The sequence below is a fragment of the Schistocerca nitens genome, chromosome 6, assembly GCF_023898315.1.
Source record: "Schistocerca nitens isolate TAMUIC-IGC-003100 chromosome 6, iqSchNite1.1, whole genome shotgun sequence".
Taxonomy (NCBI): Eukaryota; Metazoa; Arthropoda; class Insecta; order Orthoptera; family Acrididae; genus Schistocerca; species Schistocerca nitens.
In genome coordinates, this window is record NC_064619.1 from 287,926,346 (window position 1) to 287,946,895 (window position 20,550).

Genomic DNA, 20,550 nt, shown 5'->3' on the forward strand with positions numbered 1-20,550 from the left:
AAGTATTGTATATATTCATACTATTAGTATTGTTATTTCAGCTAAAAAAAAAAAAGGTTGACATGTTCCACATCCACGAGGATCTCCTCAGCATGGATCTATGGAACGAAAAACTAATCTAATCTAATCTAGTTTTCTCTCTGTGCCTGATTCAGAGACTTCCACACAATATTGATGTTAAAAAATAGTTAATTGATCTGTCAACATCCAGTTCATCTGCCACTGATGACTGAACAAAATCACGAGAGATTTCTTATCCATGGCTCCACATTGCTGACACCCTGGACAACTTGATAGTAGTAAAGTATTTCTCAAGTGCGGACATGCCTGTGTGTTGCTGGCAAATTAAAAACTAGACTGCCTTTTTAAACACTAGACAGCCACTTTGAGTTCAAAGTTATGCTGTTTGGACTATGTAATACTCCGGCAACCCTGAACATATAACAGGCAACCTGATTTAACACTTTAAATGGTTGCTGTATCTTTGCTACATGGCTGATATTCTTTTTTTAAAATGATTTGAAGGACATATTAAGTTACCTAGTTATTGTGTTGAAGTGTGTTCAGACTGAAAATCTCCACCTGAATCTGAGAAAGTGCCTCTCCATCAGTCAAAAATAGAAATCTTGGCCACAAAGTGTATGGTGATGGAGTCCATCCCGATCCAGAGAAGGTATGAGCAGTCACAGATTTCCTGACTCCTCAGCACAGTCGTGATTTGAGAAGTTTTCTCAGAATGTGCTTGTTCTACAGGCCATTCATAAAGGACATAGGTACCAAGGCATATCCCTTGCAAGAACTATTGCAGAGAGACACTATAACATTATATTTCCCTGGAATGAGGTGCAAGAGAGAGATCTTGTTGACCTCCAGTAGACACTAATGTGACCTCCAGTTTAGCATAATATGACCAGAATGCTGAGACAGAACTTCACACAGACATTCATGTTTTTGCGTAGTTCTAGTACAAATTAAGGAAATTGCTGAAAAGGTGATAGCTGTAGAGTGCCTTGTAGTTGTTTGGGCCATCAACAAGTTCCACTCTTATATTTGGCAATCCATTTAATGTTGTGACAACTCACCATTTTCTCTGCTGGTTGATTTGCCTGAAGGATTCATAGGACTACTGGCAAGGTGGCACTGAATCTTCAGGAATATGACATCACAGTGGCATACAAAAAGCAGTCCCAAACGCAAGGGCACCGACTGCCTTTCAGGGTCTCTTCCGGCAGAACACAACAGTGTGGACAAAATATTGGGCAATCCTGCATTAAATGATGTTGTTGATGAATAGAGGGGTTAATCCAGCATTGCTTATAACCATAGAAGCCTTGAAAAATGTGGAACAGACCAAAGGAGTATTCCAGTTAATATACGGAACATAGTGTAAGGGGGTACTATGATCTGATGAGTTGGCAACAGTTTATCGTCATCCCAGCTCATCTGCGACCAGCGATCCTGAAGTATTTCCACAATGCTCCAACATCTGGCCACCTGAGATCTGTGAAAAGTAGAATGAATTAAATGCAGGTATCACTGGCTACGTCTTTATCGCTCCTGTAAACACTTTCTTGTGCGGCTCATTTCGACAGGTGTGATGTTACAACTATTTACATTTCTAATAGGTCAAAGGAATGAAAAGCGTCACTTTCAAAGTAAATTTACTGTTGTGCAATATGAATTATGTTACTTGTGAGAATGTGTGATGAACTTCTTAAATCATGCAATGTTAGACTCTCATTCAAAATTTAACACTGAGGACCAGTCACTTAGAAAAATTTTGAGCCCAGAAAACCAGCCAGTTATGCCATTATGTAAAAATTTACTGGCATGTTTGTGTTTGATATATCTTGAAAAGGCAACACATGCTAAAAAAGACTAAGTTTCGAGGTTATGTAGCTGTATTACGAAAAGGAAAGTTGCCACCCACAATATAGCAGAGAGACTGAGTCGCAGATAATCACAACAAAAAGACTGTCACAGATATAGCTTTCGGCCAGTGAGGCCTTCATCAGAATTAGCCACACACACACACACACACACACACACACACACACACACACACACACACACACACACACACACGCGCGACTGCAGTCTCAGGCAATTGATGCCACACTGCCCAGTGTGGCATCAGTTACCTGAGATTGCAGTCGTGTGTGTGTGTGTGTGTGTGTGTGTGTGTGTGTGTGTGTGTGTGTGTGTGTGTGAGAGAGAGAGAGAGAGAGAGAGAGAGAGAGAGAGAGAGAGAGTGAGAGAGAGAGCGCGCTATTTTTGATGAAGGCTTTGCCTGCCGAAAGCTTTGTGATAGTTTTTTTGTTGCGCCTATTCAGCATCTCCACTATATGGTGAGTGGCAACTTTCCTCTTCATAAAGTTGTTACAGTCCATCCAGGATTTTCATTGTTTATGTTTAGAGGTTAGTTTTTATATTTATTTTGGTTCTTTCATAGGTTGTAAATTATTTAACAATGATAGCAAAAAGTATAATTATCTTTTTTTTAAAAAAAAAGATGCAAAGTTCTTTCTTGAGCAATTTCACATTTAATTTGCTTTACATGGAAAAGCTGAAGTGCTTGACAGAACATGTATTGAGCCAGGTTACCCAGGAAATGTTTGGTGCATAGTAGTGAAATTTGTAATTGTGCTTGTCAGAAATATTCAGCTGCCTCAAAGTAAGGCAGTGCTCTTAGAATCCTGTCTACCCATGCCCTCAGAAGAAACAGCAATAAACGTTTTATGACTCATATTATCTGTGAAAGGTTAGCTTTTCCTGTGGTTATACTGTATGTGTATTAATTCAAACCATTAACTTTTTTGAGTGTTCACGCTATTTAATAATGATGATGCTATTACGGCTGACTACACCATGTATCCTACGCTGTGAATATCTGTCATCATTGACTGGTGAGATCACATGACATCAGCTATGATTAACTAACAAAAGTACATCACAATCTTGATTTCAGTGCTTCAGCAGCTACTGTGCTGTAGTTGTGGGAATTCATGTTTGTATTTTCATAATATGAAAATATGTACTGAAAATGTTGCCCTGCCTCAAAGATCTTTCCGAAATGCAATGTTTTTTGCTGGGTTGCATTTCTTAAAGCGCTGGAAAGTTCTATGATGGTGTATAAAACCTTCACCATACAAAGAATTGATAATTTTTACTGCTCAAAAGGAAAGTATATTGTCACTTAACACGGACTAAATGTACTACCACCTAGGAAAAAGTGCTTCATTAACCAGGAAATTTGGGAATTTGTTTTTATTGTCCACTTATACACCCAGACCTTATCACCAGAACCAAAGAAGCAAGGCAGCTGGCTCCCGGACACCCAGGAGGAAGACCAAGAGCACCAGCCAGTGAGATACAGCCTGAGAGATTTGGTATGGATTTTTATGCCTGTACCGAAAGTGGGTCTATCAGAAAAGTTACTAGAGCATATTGTATAATTCATTGCTTGCTGGACGTCACATATGAAGTCGAGGATTATGACCTGTCACCAAAAGACAAAAACACCAAGACATTGTCGATGTCCTCCATAAGGAGCGTTACTACAGTCCAGAGGCACACATCTATGATTGGAGGTTCCAGGAAACTGAAGACCCACTTGATGATCACGACGTTTCTATGAGAGGGGCTACCTTCGATGTTCACCGCAATAAAAAGGATATAACAACACAACCAGAATGTGGGGATCTGCCAGTGCCAAAATAGAGAGGACCATTGACAAGATCTGGATCCAGCGTGCAGTAGTTGGCTCCAGTGAGGGTGTCTGGAACAGTGGGTCGCTTTTCTCCAGGAGAAGGTACAATGCCATGAACTGTGATGCACGCAGTTTGGTGTAGTAGTTAGCATCGAGTGTGCTGCGCGTAGCTCATTCAAATCCAGCCACCAGCAGTTATTTTGTAATTTATATTTTTTATTTCTGGAAGGTTCTTGAGACGGCTTACTTTTCTAAAGTTTGTATATTCTGGGTATGTAAAAAAAATGAACCCTCCATTCAGGAGATCAGTTCTGTTCTGTCTGTATATTGTTGTCAGTAATAAATGTGCTTTCAGTACTAAGTATTAAACTTCATTGATGACCCTGTGAATCAACTTGATTGTGCTGTAGAAATGACAATATATAGTCCTTGTTTAATAGTAAACATGAAAAAGCAGTAGCTTACATCATAATTAGTCATTTGAATTTCTAAGTTGTCATAATAAAATCTGTGAGTATGTATGATTTAATGATGTGTGAATAGTGTTTCTAAAAGTTAAGGCTCTTCCATAAGAAAAGTGGCATCAGTTATTTTTTAAAAAAAAAGTTTTAGTACAAACTAGCTCTCTTATATTGGTGAACACCAAACAAAATTGTTGGAAAGTAGCTACAATAATTTCTGCTTTGAGGGCTAGTAACGCGTGGAAGAGTTTTTGTGTAGACTGGTCTCTCCCCCCTCCCCTCCGGTGTGTGTGTGTGTGTGTGTGTGTGTGTGTGTGTGTGTGTGTGTGTGTGTGTGAGAGAGAGGAGAGAGAGAGAGAGCAGTAACAAATATTATTCATTAATTAAAGTATGTCAGTGTAGTATGTTTCTGTCTGTCTTTGTTTCGTAACGTGTGTAAAAGAAATCTTCTTTTGACAGTGGATATCACAGACAGTACTTGACAGATTGGTTCGGGAGATATCATCAGTGAATGAAGCATTTGCGCGTCATGGTCTTGCTGACATGCAGATTGGTTCAGTGGGTTTGGAACGCTTAAAGAAAACTGCTCAGACATTACCAGTTGTCCAAAACATACCTACATTGCCACTGATTGTGCCATTTCTAGAAGTTACGACTAACCAAGAATATCTATTGGCTCGGATCAAAGGTAAATACTAAAGAATTCTTTTGTAATAAAGAAGAAAATTCAGTAAAAGTGAAATACTTGCTTTTGCTAGCTTGTCAGTGTTAGTAAAAAAAGCATTTTTAAACATTTTGACGTCATTTTGAATGTTAAATGCACACAGAAAACCTCTTTTTCTTTGTGGATCTTCTCCAAAATGTGTGCTTGGAAAAAGTAAGTTATTCATATTAAATACTGAAGAGCTAATTTCATTCTTATTTAAGTGTGTGTCATATGCTCAGTGTTTCAGCTGTATGGCGATTAGTTCTCTTTACTCCTCCCATTTTCAGCTGCCTTTTTTAATCACACTGAGTAGCTGCAGTTTGATTTCTAATGTGTGCTTAATATTTGAATACACTGCTAATGGTCAGTTACAGTTGTTCAATGCCACAGTGACTCAATAGTTACGTAGCAGAGCACAAATTGATACATCTGAGATTCAATCTCTGCTTGGTTGTAGGATTTTGTCACATATCATTTCTTTCACATTATGGCATAATATCTTCAACTAAATGTATTTTAATTCTTGACAGTTAAAATGATATAAGTTTGTTGCAGGCAAGACTTAATCAAAATATGATGGATGGTGTAACTCGGTACTTAACTTCTTCTCATTTGGTGTCCTGTAATTCTTCACAAGACAGGATTTGGATTTATACCCATTCAGTGTGCAAACTGAATTGAATTAAGTAAAATATACACTGATATATGTTTTACAACATTTTATTACTTAGTGTGACACAGGTGGTCCATTGCAAATATCATGTCAACAGTGAAACATGAACTCTCCAATTGATGTGCTTATATTACAAATAAAAAGACCTCTGTGTGAAGTCAGGATAGCTGTTGGGAATCTGTGAAGCATTGACGACACTAGTAAAAAACATTATTAGAGTTCAGTTTTTTTGTTCTTGGTGTTTACAAGTCATCATTCTTCCATATCAGCTTCAGCTGTTGCTAATACACCTGTGTGTTGGATTCTGGCTGATGTCAGTCAAGTTAATTCAGTGGCTGCATGTGCAGGGAAAGTTGTCAGTGACCCTGGCATCATGACGGACTGCCGGCAAGCAGGCACGGCCGTTGCCAAGCATGAAGTAGTTTTCATGCTGGCTGCTGCAATGTACTCCATCTCACTCCAAATTGTATGATGATCCTTGATGACCCACCTGCAATGTACCTGGTGTTGTTAGTCGTATGGTCGGTTGATCTCCTCACTGCACCTGGTAGGTGTCAGCACCCAGAGGTACCTGAATGTTGAACAGGAATGTGGATCCCAAGAGGCGTTGTAACTGGCTTCCACACCAAAATCTAGTACTGGCAGCACTTCATTATTAGACAGTAGGCAGCAAATTCATCAGGTGAAGGCCATTATCCAGAGTATATCTTCAGCTAGTTCAGAGACTGTGCTGTAGCGTCTAAGACATAGATTCACTACAGTGTTGTAATCATGGAAGCACTATTACTGTGAATGCCATCAGTCCCAATTATCAACTCGTGATCAGAGCTGGAGAGGTGTGGTACTTAAAGAGAGCTAGCATGAATCTATGATGTGAGGCTCTGTTCATAGTGGCTCCATGTGTTGTCCTTACTCTGCTGCCTTAATTTAACAGGCTGTTAACTGCTGTGCTAGTTCCTCACTTGTGCTGTTGTAGAAGAGATAGAGTTCCTGGCAACATGTATTATGGCTAAAGAGTACGCTTGACTCCTTTCCTTTGGTTTTCTGTCACAGTCTCCTTTCTACTGAATGCGCATCCTGACACAAAAGATGGCATCGTAATATGTTGACGACCTGACACTCTCGCGGCTCACTTCCTGCTTCTGCCCCTGTCTCTGGCAAGATGTGATTGGCCCGTGGCAATGCGAATGAATTTTAATAAATTTTCTAGTTATGCCCATTACTGTTCTGTAGTGTAACAATGTTATCACTTGACTTTACATCAGATATGCAGCTTAATCTATGGTCTATACAATTTCATTAATTACACAGTAACAGAATTAAGAACAGCATTCCCACCGTGTTTTCAGTATACAGGGTATTTCCGTTAGAGTGCACAAAATGTAACAGGACATAGAGAATGCTCCACTGAACAATTTGAGGTAGGGAACCTGGGGTCGGAGAATCCAGCTTAAGGAGATATGGAAGTAAACATATCTATCGCTTTATCTAGGGTTACTGTTTTCCAGTATATTTACAACTAACGTGTGTACAAGTTTGCACGTACTGTGCTGTATATGTACATACACATTCTTTATTTCCTGCAAGGGAACAAGGACTAGGAAGTCATGAAACTGGTTTTGTTTACTTTACTTCTCCTTAAGGTGGCTCTGTTGTATCATACTCACATTGTTCAATGACAGAACGTACTGTGAAGCAAGAACATGATGGTGCACTGCTTCACTTCAGTGTGGTTGTCTGCAACCATCTCACTGCTGTATTTCCGGGTCGCTGGATTGGAAGGGGAGGTCTTATTCCATGGCCTGCGAGGTCATCTGACATGAATCCTGCAGTGAGTGCACAATCGGAGATGCTGGCAATCATGGGGGATTTTTCTGCAATGAGCCATCACCATTTCAGTCTACGCCTACTAAACATATACAGAATGAGGCAAAAGATTCAAAGAATCTCCCAGCCGCACATCAGTTTCTCGTGGTATCATGTACTGAAGGATGTTAGTAATTTGCTGTGGTTAATCCATTTATTATTCACAAAGGTGTTGATGCAATTGCAGGCCCTGTGAAATCTTGCTCTCATTTACATAATGAAACTTTGCTTCTGGAGACCAATTATGATTTTCAACCCAACAACTGCTTACAGCTTCGCTCCTCAACAGCTATCCTGTTCATTCTTCATATGGTGTATTTACACCCAGTTGCTTGATGGTCTGACAGAGGAAGAAATCCAAAATTACCTTTCTGATCAAGGTGATCCTGTAGTCCATTGGGTAATGAAAAGGATTGATGCAGCCTCAGTACCTGCTCGCACACTTCTTCCCATGTTTGATCCAAAAGTGCTTCCACTAAAAGATCAAAGCAGGCTATGAACTCATCATGGTCCGACCGTATATTCCAAACCCGATGCATTGCTACCAGTGTCAACATTATAACCACACTCGCATGTCCTGTCAAAACAAGACCACATGTGTTACATGTGGTAGGGATGCTCACGAGGGCGATTGCCTGCCTCCTCCTCCCCACTGTATCAGTTGCAATAGTGACCATGCAGCCTCATCCTGAGAATGTCTCATGTATCTCAATGAGTGGGCCAACCAGGCGATCTGGGTGAAGGAAAAAGTACCTTAATCTATTTCTCACAAGTGGTTGGCTATTCAAAAGCCCTGCATTTTACCATGTGTCATTTACAGTACTGCTCCGGCTACAACTTGCTCTGTGAAGGACATGGTCATACAGACTTGGGACCTTACATTCAGCACTGCAGTTGTAAAATTGCCCAGTCTCCTTCTTCAGCTGTGCAACAAGTGACCGAATCATTGCCCCCAGTGGCGAAATCACCTACTTCACAACTGGCAGAACACAAAGGACAAAAGGAAAACTCCAGCGGAGGCTTCTTGCATCCCTCAGCCAACAAACATCAGAGACTTCATCCGCCAACCGCAAAGCTCTCAGAAATCAAATGAAGACAAGCTGTCTTCTCCTTCCCTGACTCAGAGATCCTCTTCAGTGGTGTCACTGCGTAATACCCTCACCTGGCTGACCTCCATTTTGCCATTGCTTACCACTTACCTTTTTTCTGCCCTAGAATCTGCAGGCCAGTCCAGAGAGAACACAGACACCTCTGTAGATATCATTCGAACAGGATCCTCCAGCCTCTGTGACATGTAGCAGTGTCTTCAAAGGCTGGCACTCAGCAGCCACCCAGGTGACAACCCTTCATTTGTTCTGTGCTGCCCCTTCCCTGTTATGACTCTCCTCCAGTGGAACGTTCTTGGTGTTAGATTCAACAAGGAGGAATAATGGCTGATCTTGGAATCACAGCATCTTCTCGTTTTTTGCCTCCAAGAAACAAAAGTGCATCCTCGCAACCACTTTAACCTCTGACATTTCCTTCCAGTCCGCTTTGACCTTTCCCCTGAGGACAGCATACCATCTCATGGGGGTCATGCTTCTCCTCCAGGACGACGTCCATAGCCAAACTATCTCACACAGCTGCAGGCTATTGCAGTCCACATTATCCTTCCTCACTTCACCTTTTCTCTTTATAACGTCTACATCCCTCTGTCATTCCTTGTCACCAGGGCAGACTTCTTCGAGCTTATTGGTCAACTGCATCACCCCTTCATGCTGCTCGATGACTGTAATGCACATCATCTGCTTTGGGGCTCTTCCAGAACCTGTTCAAGAGGTGCCCTCTGGGCTGACCAACTCAATTTCATTTGTCTTAACACTGGAGCACCCATGTTCTTTTCAGACTCCACACACACATATTCCCATTTGGACCTCTTGTTATGCACTGCCCAGTGTGCCCATCATATTGAGTGGTCCATTTTCTGTGACATGTACTTGAGCAACGATTTCCCGTGTGCTATCCATTTGCTGAATTCTACCCTACCTACATGTAGACCCAATTGGCAGCTTTTAAGGCCAACTGGAGGCTTTCTCCTCCCTGTCAATCATTGACTAACATCATTTCCCCAGTTCTGATGACCAGGTAGAGTACCTTACAAATGTTATCCTTACTGCCACAGACTGTTCCGACCTCACACTTCATCTCTATTGCACCGTGCCTCTGTCCCATGGTGGACAAAGGCATGCTGCAACGTGATTCACACAAAGAGATGTGCTCTCTGCATTTTTAACTGTCATACTACAATGGCAAACTGTATTTGTTATAAACAGTTGTGCGCACAGTGTCGTCACATTTGCAGGAGAGCATTTCATTTACTAGTTCTTTTAACAGTTTCACTCCCCTTCTCATTGTATGGGGGTAACCTCTGTCGGCTCTCTGGGACCAAGGTCTATCCCCCAATTTTCCACCTGACAGTAGCAGATAATGTCATTGTGGACACTATTGCTATCTGCAACACCTTAGGCTGCTAGTTTGTGGAGATTTCGAGGCCCGTCCACTATCACCCCCTCTATTGGAAATGAGTAGAGAAGGCTCAGGTGATACCCTTCTCTCTCAGAATTGTGAATGATATGATGCCATCTTTTCTATGAGGGAGATAGAGCATGCCCTCGCTTCATCCCGATCTTCTGCCCCAGGGCCAGACGATGTTCACATTCAGATGCAGCAGCACCTTTCTCTTGTAGGCAAGCACTTTCGCCTTCATACGTTCAGTTGCTTTTGGGGCCATTAACCAGAAGCTGGCATGAAGCCATTGTCATAGCCATACCTAAGCCCAGTAAGGACAAACACCTTCATTTCAGCTACTGCCCCATTTCTCTTGCCAACTGTGTTTGCAAGGCCACACAGTACATCCGGCAACACAGGCTTCTTAAATGTGTCATACGCTCCTATTCTCTCAGTGCCTGTCAGAGCCTCTGTGTGCTGTATACAATCCATCCCTTAGTGCAATGGGTCCAAGGAAGCTTCCACTTGCTCACTTTAGAGGGAGCCGCTGTGATGGTTATGTGGGATAGGTCATGTCAGTCTGGTGGGAAACGAGGCTGCAGCAGTCCCCCTACCTTGGCCCACTAGCTCTTGCATTCCTCCGGATGATCTCTGTGTTGCCGTCTTTCGGCAGGCAAAAGGGAGGAAAGAGAAATAGAGAAGAGCAAATGACTATGTAGGTGTAGTGGTGGGATAGAGGATGTGTGTAGGACTGGAGTGGGAACAGGGAGTGGTACAGGAAGGATGAGGCCATGAGGGTTACGGTAATGAAAGACTTGTGTTATGGGGATAATTCCCACATCTACGACTCAGAAAATCTTGTGTTGGTGGGAAGAATCCAGAGGACACAGGCTAAGAAGTTGTCATTGAAGCCAATCACATTGTTTTGGGCAGTATGCTCAGCAGTGGACTGGTTCAGGTGTGTCTCGTCCACAGTTTGGCAGTTGGCATAAATGTGGACAGACAGTTTGGTAGTTTTCATACCCATGTAGAAAGCAGTACAGTTGTTGATTTCTGTAGCCCTGTCATGGCCAGGAATGTCCTTTCTGCCAGTATCAGTCTGCTTTTGATGTCCTTGCTCCATCCACCATTAGTTATTTTGCTGCCTAGGTGGTAGAAGTTCTTAACTTTACATACTTCATCATAATACATGACCATCAATCCTGATGTTAAGTTTCTCGCTGTTCTCATTTCTGCTACTTCTCATTACTTTCATCTTTCTTCAATTTACTCTCAATCCATATTCTGTACTCATTATACTGTTCATTCTTTTCAGCAGGTCATGTAATTCTTCACAGAGGATAGCAATATCATCAGTGAATTGTGTCATCGATATCCTTTCACATTGAATATTAATTCCACTCCTGAATCTTCCTTTTATTTCTAGCATTGTTTCTTCTATATATAGATTAAACAGTAGCGGTGAAAGATTACATCCCTGTCTTTCTCCGTCTTTAATCCAAACACTTCATCCTTGGTCATCCATTGTTATTATTCCCTCTTGACTCTTGTACATCTTTTACATTACCCTCCTCTCCCTATAGCCTACCCCAATTTTTCTCAGAATTTTGAACATCTTGCACCATACATTCTTGAATGCCTTCTCCAGGTAGACAAATCCTATGAACGTGTCTTGATTTTTCTTTTGCTTTCTGATTTCAGAAAGTCTGATGGAATGTTATCTACCCCTTCTGCCTTATTTGATCTTAAGTCCTCCAAAGATCTCCTAAATTCTGATTCTAATACTGAATCCCTTATCTCTTCTAAATTGACTCCTTTTTCTTCTTCTATCACATCAGACTAATATTCTCTCTCATAGAGGCCTTCAATGTACTCTTTCCACCTATCCTCTATCTCCTCTGCATTTAACAACAGCAGAAATCTCATGGCACTCTTAATGTTACCACTCCTGATGTTACCACTCTTGCTTCTCATTTCATCGAAGGTTTTTTTTTTTACCTTCCTATATGCTGAGTCAGTCCTTCCAACAATCATTTCTTTTTCAATTTCTTCACATTTTTCATGCAGCCATTTCGTCTTTGCTTCCTTGCATTTCCTATTTATTTCATGCCTCAGCAATTTGTATTTCTGTATTACTGAATTTCCCTGAACATTTTTGTACTTCCTTCTTTCATCGATTAACTGAAGTGTTTTTTATGTTACCCATGGTTTCTTCAAAGTTACCTTCTTTGTACCAATGTTTTTCTTTCCAACTTAAGTGATTGCCCTTTTTTTAGAGATATATATTCCTCTTCAGCTGTGCTGCCTGCTGAGCTATTTCTTATTGCAGTATCTATAGCCTTAGAGAACTTAAAGTGTACCTCATCATTCCTTAGTACATCTGTATCCCATTTCTTTGCTTACTGATTCTTCCTGACTAATCTCATGAACTTCAGCCTACTCTTCATCACTACTGAATTGTGATCTGAGTTTATATCTGCTCCTGGGTAAGGTTTACAATCCAGTATCTGATTTTAGAGTCTCTGTCTCACCGTGATGTAATCTAACTGAAATATTTCCATATCGACTGGCCTTTTCCAGGTATAACTCCTCTTGCGTTTTTTCAACAGATTTGTCATTACTAGCTGAAATTTATTACAGAACTCAATTAGTCTTTCTCCTCTCTCATTCCTTGTCCCCCTTTTCTTCTATTCCCTCCCCTTCAACTGCATTCCAGCCCCCCCCCCCCCCCATGGCTATCAGATTTTCATCTCCCTTTATGTACTGTATTACCCACTGTTTTCTGCTGCTGTTGTTATCACCCTAGACTCATCTGACCTCAAATCCTTGTCTTCTTTCCATTTCACTTCACTGACCCCTACTATATCTAGCTTGAGCCTTTGCATTTCCCTTTTCAGATTTTCTAGCTTCCGTAACATGTTCAAGCTTCTGACATTCATTGCTACGACTTGTTGATTATTGAATCTTTTTCTTATGATTACCTCCCCGTTGGCAGCCCTCCCGGAGATCCGAATAGGGGACTGTTCCAAAATCTTTTGCTGATGGAGGGATGATGATGATGATGATGACACTTTTTCAGTTACAGTTGCAGGCCTCTTGTCCTGTGGATACATGTTGTGTGCCTTTAATGCAGTGGTTTCCATTGCCTTCTGCATCCTCATGCTCTTGATAATTGCTAATTCATCCGCCTTTAGGAGCAGTTTACCCTGACAAGGACAAGAGAGTACCCTGAACGCTCCTCTGCCCTCTTTGACAAGACTTTTGGCAGAAGGAGGGTGACATCTTATGGCATAAGTCTTCGGTCACCAATGTTGATTGTTAATCAAAATTTAAGCGGTGGCAGGTTTTGAACCCGGGACCGATGACATTTTGGTTACTAACCAAGATGCTGCTCCTAGACCTTGGAAGTGGAAGCTCTTACCAACTGAAATCGAAACCCAGCTGCCTAGACCACAGTTTTCCATACATCTAGGTTCCAACTGATGTCGTCATGAGCCCAGGAGAGTTGCAGCAGGCAACGTCGCGCTGTTGGCAAAGACACGCGCATTGGTCATGTGCTGCCACAGGCCATTAATGCCAAATTTCAATGCACTGTCCTAATGGATATGTTCATTGTATGGTCCACATTAATTTCTGGTGTTACTTCATGTAAAGTTGCTTGTCTGTTAGCACTGACAACTCTGCGCAACACCATTGCTCTCAGTTGTTACTTAAAGGATGTCAGCAACTGCATCGTCTGTACCAAGAGTTAATGCCTGAAATTTGATATTCTTGGCACATGCGTGACACTGTGGATCGCAGAATATTGAATTCCCTAATGATTTCCAAAATTGAATGTCCAGTTCATCTAGCTGTAATTACCATTCTGCGTCAATATGTGTTAATTCCTGTTGTGTGGCCATAATCACATTGGAAGCCATTTCATGTGGCTCAACTGAGTACAAATGACAGCTACGACAATACACTGCACTTTTGTACCCTGTGTGCATGATACTTACACCATCTGTGTAAATGCATACGGACATCCACGACTTTGCCACCTCAGTGTATTGTTGTTGTGGTCCTCAGTCCAGAGACTGATTTGAAGTGGCTCTCTGTGCTACTCTATCCTGTGCAAGCTTCTTCATCTCAAAGTAACTACTGCACCATACATCCTTCTGAATCTGCATAGTTTATTCATCTCTTGGCCTCCCTCCACGATTTTTACCCTCCACACTGCCTTCAAATACTAAATTGGTGACCCCTTGATGATTCAGAACATGTCCTACTAACCGATCCTTTCTTCTAGTCAAGTTGTGCTACAAATTCCTCTTCTCCCAAATTCTGTTCAGTACCTCCTCATTAGTTATGTGAACTTCCCATCTAATCTTCAGCATTCTTCTGTTGCACCACATTCAAAAGCTTCTATTATCTTTTTGTCTAAACTATTTATGATCCATGTTTCACATCCATAATGGCTACACTCGTACAATACTTTTAGAAAAGACTTCCTGACACTTAAATCTATACTCGATGTTAACAAATTTCTCTTGTTCAGAAATGCTTTTCTTGCCGTTGCTAGTCTGCATCTTATATCCTCTGTACTTCGAACATCATCAGCTATTTTGCTCCCCTAATAGCAAAACTCATGTGCTACTTTGTCTCACTTTCTAATCTAATTCCCTCAGCATCACCTGATTTAATTAGACTACATTCCATTATCCTCGTTTTTCTTTTGTTGATGTTCATCTTATATCCTCCTTTCAAGTCACTGTCCATTCCGTTCAACTGCTCTTCCAGGCCCTTTGCTGTCCATGACAGAATTACAATGTCGTTGACAAACCTCAAAAGTTTTTATTTCTTCTCCGTGGATTTTAATTCCTACTCACAATTTTTCTTTAATTTCCTTTACTGCTTGCTCAATGTACAGATTGAATAACATCGGGGATAGACTACAACCCTGTCTCACTCCCTTCCCAACCACTGCTTCCCATTCATGCCCCTTGACTCTTTAAAACTGCCATCTGGTTTCTGTACAAATTGTAAACAGCCTTTTGCTCTCTGTATTTGACCCCTGCCACCTTCAGAATTTGAAAGAGAGTATCCCAGTCAACGTTGTCAAAAGCTTTCTCCAAGTCTACAAATGCTAGAAATGTAGGTTTCACTTTCCTTATTCTATCTTCTAAGATAAGTCATAGGATCACTATTGCTTCAAATGTTCCAACCTTTCTAAGGAATTCGAACTGATCTTCCCCAAGGTCAGCTTCGACTAGTTTTTCCATTCGTCTGTAAAGAATTTGTGTCAGTATTTTGCAGCTGTGACTTTAAGCTGATAGTTCAGTAATTTTCACACCTGTCAGCACCTGTTTTCTTTGGGATTGAAATTATTCTATTCTTCTTGAAGTCCGTGTATTACATAGACTAAAATCATAATGTGTATAAATTTAAAAACATCACTACTTAAATGTTAAATGCCTGTATGTAAAGCTTTTTGTAGCTCTGCTCACTGTATTAGCTCTATCTAATGTCCTAATGTAATCAAGTTATCAAAACTACTGCTTTGGCAGAAATGTAAAAAGTTGAAAATAAACTCGCATGATAAAATCCTGCTTATAAAAGCAGGCTGCCATGTTCGCCTCTTAGAAGTAGTTGCACTGTGTTGCAACACACGTGCCAAAGAGTGCCATGCAGTCTTCGGCGTGTAACTGTCTCACTCTCACACCTCCGTCTCGCTCTCACACATGCTCCAGTGGCAAAGTGGCGAGGGAAACCAGAGTGCTGAGCAGATTCGTCTTGCGCTTGTGGCCAGGCCTCTTGTAGAAGGATTTAGCATTGTCAGAGGCGAGCAAGGCACTGGTAATAAACAAGGAGGAACTATGGAAAGTTGGTAGAGGAAATAGCAGTGCCTTTTATGTATAAGGGTAGGTTGTGGGTAATAGGCTGAAGATGATGGTCTATAAGGGCAGAGATTCTCTCTGTGAGGGAACAGGAACCAGCCACAATGGGGCTTTCTGGCTTGTTGGTTTTGTGAATTAGGAAGCATGCAGAAGGTAGGAGAGCAAGAGTGGTGCTAGTGAGGAGGGAGATATTCAGTGGAGAGGTTCTGAGATTTGAGTAGGAATAGAGATTCTGGTGCCTTTCTGGAATAGAGTTACTGTGGCAGGGCTTGTAGGCAGTGTATCTGACAGCTGGCAAAATCAGTCTGCTGGTTAACCCACGCAGTTCATCTGGAGCCTTTGTCAGCAGGTAGGATTATATGGTTATGATCAATTTGTGGATGGAGGATTGCTGTTCTTTCTGGTGGTATGAGGTTGGATAGTGAGGTAATGTTAGAGGTTAGGAAATTCTGGAAAACTAACGGTGAATGATTTTAGGGTAGTGGAGGTGGTTCACCATCAGGTGGAGGAATAAAATGAGTCAGGCAGGGTTCAATATTGATTTTGGATGGAGTCTGATTAGCAAGGTTTGGAGTCTAATTGGCAGGGACCAGGAGGAGGAGGAGGAGAGAATGTCTTTAACAAGCCCAGCATCACTGAAATCGGGAGTAGGGCAAAAGGCAAGACTTTCAGAAAGTACTGGTACTTCTGTGAAACTTAGACTTTTTGAGGACACGTTCTTGATTGGGCTTAAACTGCTACAACATGTACGTTATCAAACAGAAATAATAAGCACATGTAAGTCAGTCAGTTAACTCAAGTTTGCTGGCCAATAACTAAATGAAGTTGTCCCAGGTGGTGTCGTTTTTCCCCACTTTGCCTCTGGCAATAATTCCAGATTGCATCATGGATCAGAGTCCATGGTAAACTGTAAATCCCCCACATAGATGGATGCAGAAGTACGTGCAGAGGTCTGAAGGAGGCAAAGAGGCGTATACCGTCTGCAAGAAGGCTGTGCCCATTAAACCAGTATGGACCAAACCAGCCTTTGCCTCGATGACAAATCTACTTAAGCAGACAGTGCAGACGTGTACCTCAGCTGTTCTCTGTGTTGATAGTTTCTTTAGTGTTGGATAACAATGGCTTTAAAACAATTGAACTATTGAAACATTCCTCCACACAAAAAGCTGTCTGAAAAGCTTAATCTGTAATATGCATGTTTTCATCACACTTGGAAAAATCCTGAAACCTTGGCACAACACTACAGTTGTCTACAGCTTGTGTTCACAGTCATGGCTTACACCTGGTGGCCGTGAGTTATCAGCTGCTGAACAATGTATCAAAACCATTAAAGCCTGAGAATTATTATTGTTTTTTTTTCATGTGCTATTTTTTATATTTTTCGGCTGCAGGAATGTTTGTTCAAGGAATTTGAGAAATTTCTTCCACTAATTTTCCTCCATATTTAAGTTTCATCCACTTATTTTCCTCCATATTTACAACTTGAAATATTCAACAGTGAGTACTGTGAATATTTTTTCTGTGATTAACATCTGCAGTCAAAGTGCGATAACTGTTTTGAATTAGTGGTGTTGACAAGAATGCTTCTGGCTAACACAGAACCTCATTTAGTTGATCTATGTTTAGTGCTATTTAACATAGTGAATTCATGAATTGGGTTCATTTTCTGAACTAAGATCAAAACTGATATCCAGTCAGCAATATTTACGCATTCAGCTGCAAATAAATTAGCATTATTGCCTGTGGTTCAAGGCAGTGAGATATACTACTAAACACAAAACAATCTGTTTAATCAGCTTATCTGTGTCTCACCCATGCGGCAGCTTGTATTTGCTTATCTCCTACAGGATGTAATTTCTTATATTGGATGTGTTTGTCTGTAGAGATTAATTCATGGAAAGTACACTGAGAAGCAGCTAACATGATCCGCTCAGAAAAGAGAATCACCATTCTGTTATCAAGTTAAGTGGCACTCTGATTAAGATGCTGAACTATGAGAGTGTGCTGAAAAGTAATGTCTCTGAATTTTTTATCTTGATTTCAATATTGGTTGAGGAAGTACATGTCGTGCTTATTACCCGGCCAGCTTTCCCACTGTACTGACACAGGTTGCAACTTTCTGCCCCTAGAGGGCTCTGAATTGTACTGTGCAATAAGATAGTGTGTGTGACATAACTATCAGTGTATAAGAAACAGTGGGTTGTAATTGAGTTTTCAACTGCAAAAGAGTGAGTCCACACTTGGAACATCCTCTCCTACCGCATGACAATGCCAGACCACACTCGAGTGTCGTGACATCTGCAACAAACCAGCACCTTGGGTTCACTGCCATTGATCATCCTCCATACTGTCCTGACTTGGCCCCATGAGAGTTTCATCTGTTTCCAAAACTTAAAGAACACCTTTGAGGACGTATCTTTGGTAGTGATGAAGCAGTGCAAGCAGAGGTCAGGTTGTGGCTCAAGCAACGAAGTCAGACAACCCACAGTGAACGGAATCAACAAAATGGTCTCTCATTGGAAGAAGTGTGTTCATCATCAGGCTCAGTATCTTGAGAGGTAAATTATGTAGGAAAAGAAAAACTGCTACTTACCGTAAAGAAGACATGTTAAGTTGCAGATAGGCATAATTAAGACACTCACACAAAGCTTTCAGCCACAGTCTTCATTAGTGAAAGAGTAACAGTGAAACACGCACCTTTCATGCACACAAGCAAGCACACCTCACACACGTATGTCTGCCAACTCTGACAACTTGGGCCGGATTCAGATATCCATTTATTCACATATTGTGTTCTGTAAATCTCTTTGTGAAGGACAGACTTCAGGGATGTGGAAAAAGACTGCATCTAACAGTTTCAATTCTGCCAGTAGCTTTTTGTCAGAAAGTATAATTCTCTGTTGCAGTGCAAAAGACTAATTCAGAAATACCTCATTGTTCATTTAACAAAGAAAAAGTATGAGAAACGGCAGATATCGTTAAAATTGAACAAAGCTCCAGGGCCCAATGGAATATCTGTCAGATTCTGTACTGAATTTGCCGTGAGTTAGCCCCTCTTCTAACTTTAATCTTTTGTAAAGCCGTCGAACGAAAAAGCATGCCCAATTCTTGGAAAAAGGCACAGGTCCACCCGTCTTTAAGAGGGGTAGTAGAAGTGATCCAAAAAACTACTGTCCAATATCCATGACATAAATTTGTTGTAGAATCTTAGAACATATTCTGAGCTCAAATATACTGTGGAATCTTGAACAGAATGACCTCCTCAATGCCAACCAGCAAGGCTTTTGAAAACCTCTGTCATGTGAAACCCAACTCGCACTTTCCTCACATGACATACTGAAAGCTTTGGATCAAGGCAATCAGGTAGATGCTGTATTTCTTGATTTCCGAAAAGTATTTGGCTCAATATCACACTTGCACTTACTGTCAAAAGTACGATCATATGGAGTATCAAGTGAAATTTGTGACTGGATGGAGGACGTTTTGGTAGTGGGACACAGCATGTTATCTTGGATGGAGAATGTTCGTCAGATGTAGACATAACTTTAGGTGTGCCCCCAAGTAAGTGTGTTGTTACCCTTGCTGTTCATGTTGTGTATTAAATATATTAATGACCTTGCAGACGATATTAACAGTATCAGGATTTTTACAGGTGATCCATTTATCTGTAATGAAGTACTTTCTGAAAGAAGCTGCATAAATATTCATTCAGATCTTGATAAGATTTCAAAGCGATGCAGAGATGGACAACTTACTGTAAATGTTCAAAAATGTAAATTTTTGCTATTCACAAAATGAAAAAACCTAGTATGTTAAGGCTATGATATCAGTGAGTCACTGTTGGAATTGGTCAACTCATACAGTTACTTGAGTGTAACACTTTGTGGAATATGAAACAGGATGATCTGATGGATTTAGTCATGGGTAAAGCAGGTGGTAGACTACAAACAAAGTTTCAAGAACCGCTTTAAATGATTACTGTAGGAATATACTACAGCATGCACAGAGGCATTCGATCAGTTATTCTTCCCATGCTCCATGCATGAATGGAACAGAAAGAGACTCTAATAACTGGTACAGTGGGTCATACCCTCTGTCATGTGCCTCTAGTGGCTTGCAGAGTATGGATGTATCTGTAGATGTAGACAAGTGCCTCCGATGAATCAGTCTTTGAGGTAATATACACTTGCTTCACCTGTGGGAGCCCCGTGAGTCCTCCCATTGGACCCCTGAGTCATCAAAGAAAGTGCCTGCGTGATCCTACTTGAAACTTCCATTAGGAAGTATAGGCCATTGGTTGATTGTGGGGGTAGGGGGGGGGGGCATAATATCTTATCTTATTAGTATGGAGGGGTACTCGGCCATATTTCATAGTATACAATTGTATAAGTACTTACTGAAAAGATTTCAGTTAGAGAATACCATGCTCAGAATCTTGGTTTTAAGGTGAATAAGTATTTTTGGGAGGCTTTGAAACATCGACTTTGCATCATGAAATCTCCAATTAATGCAGTTCTCTGTATATAATCGACTCAGACTCAGTGAAAGTGGAAACTGTTACGAAGTTGAAGTCTGCATCAGCATGTTAATACAAATTCCAACACTCAAAATGGATAGACAGTGAATTTAAAACTGCAGTATCAGGTGGGTAACAGGATGTTTCTTCACATATTATGTAGAGCTAATAGGCTTGAGTTTCACTTCCATTTCAGACTACAATTCTACAATGAAAAAGTCAACAATAATTACTCAGTTAATATTGCTGTATAGAC

At 41.0% G+C, this 20,550-nt stretch overlaps 1 protein-coding gene across 2 annotated transcripts in view; it reads left to right on the plus strand.

The window, feature by feature from the left end:
- Positions 1-20,550, plus strand: part of LOC126262780 (transmembrane protein 209) — a 161,602-nt gene that overhangs the window by 97,412 nt on the left and 43,640 nt on the right. For both annotated transcript variants that reach the window (XM_049959596.1, XM_049959597.1), the window contains exon 8: positions 4,630-4,858. In XM_049959596.1, the coding sequence (XP_049815553.1) occupies positions 4,630-4,858 (229 nt within the window). The remainder of the gene's footprint in view (positions 1-4,629; positions 4,859-20,550) is intronic.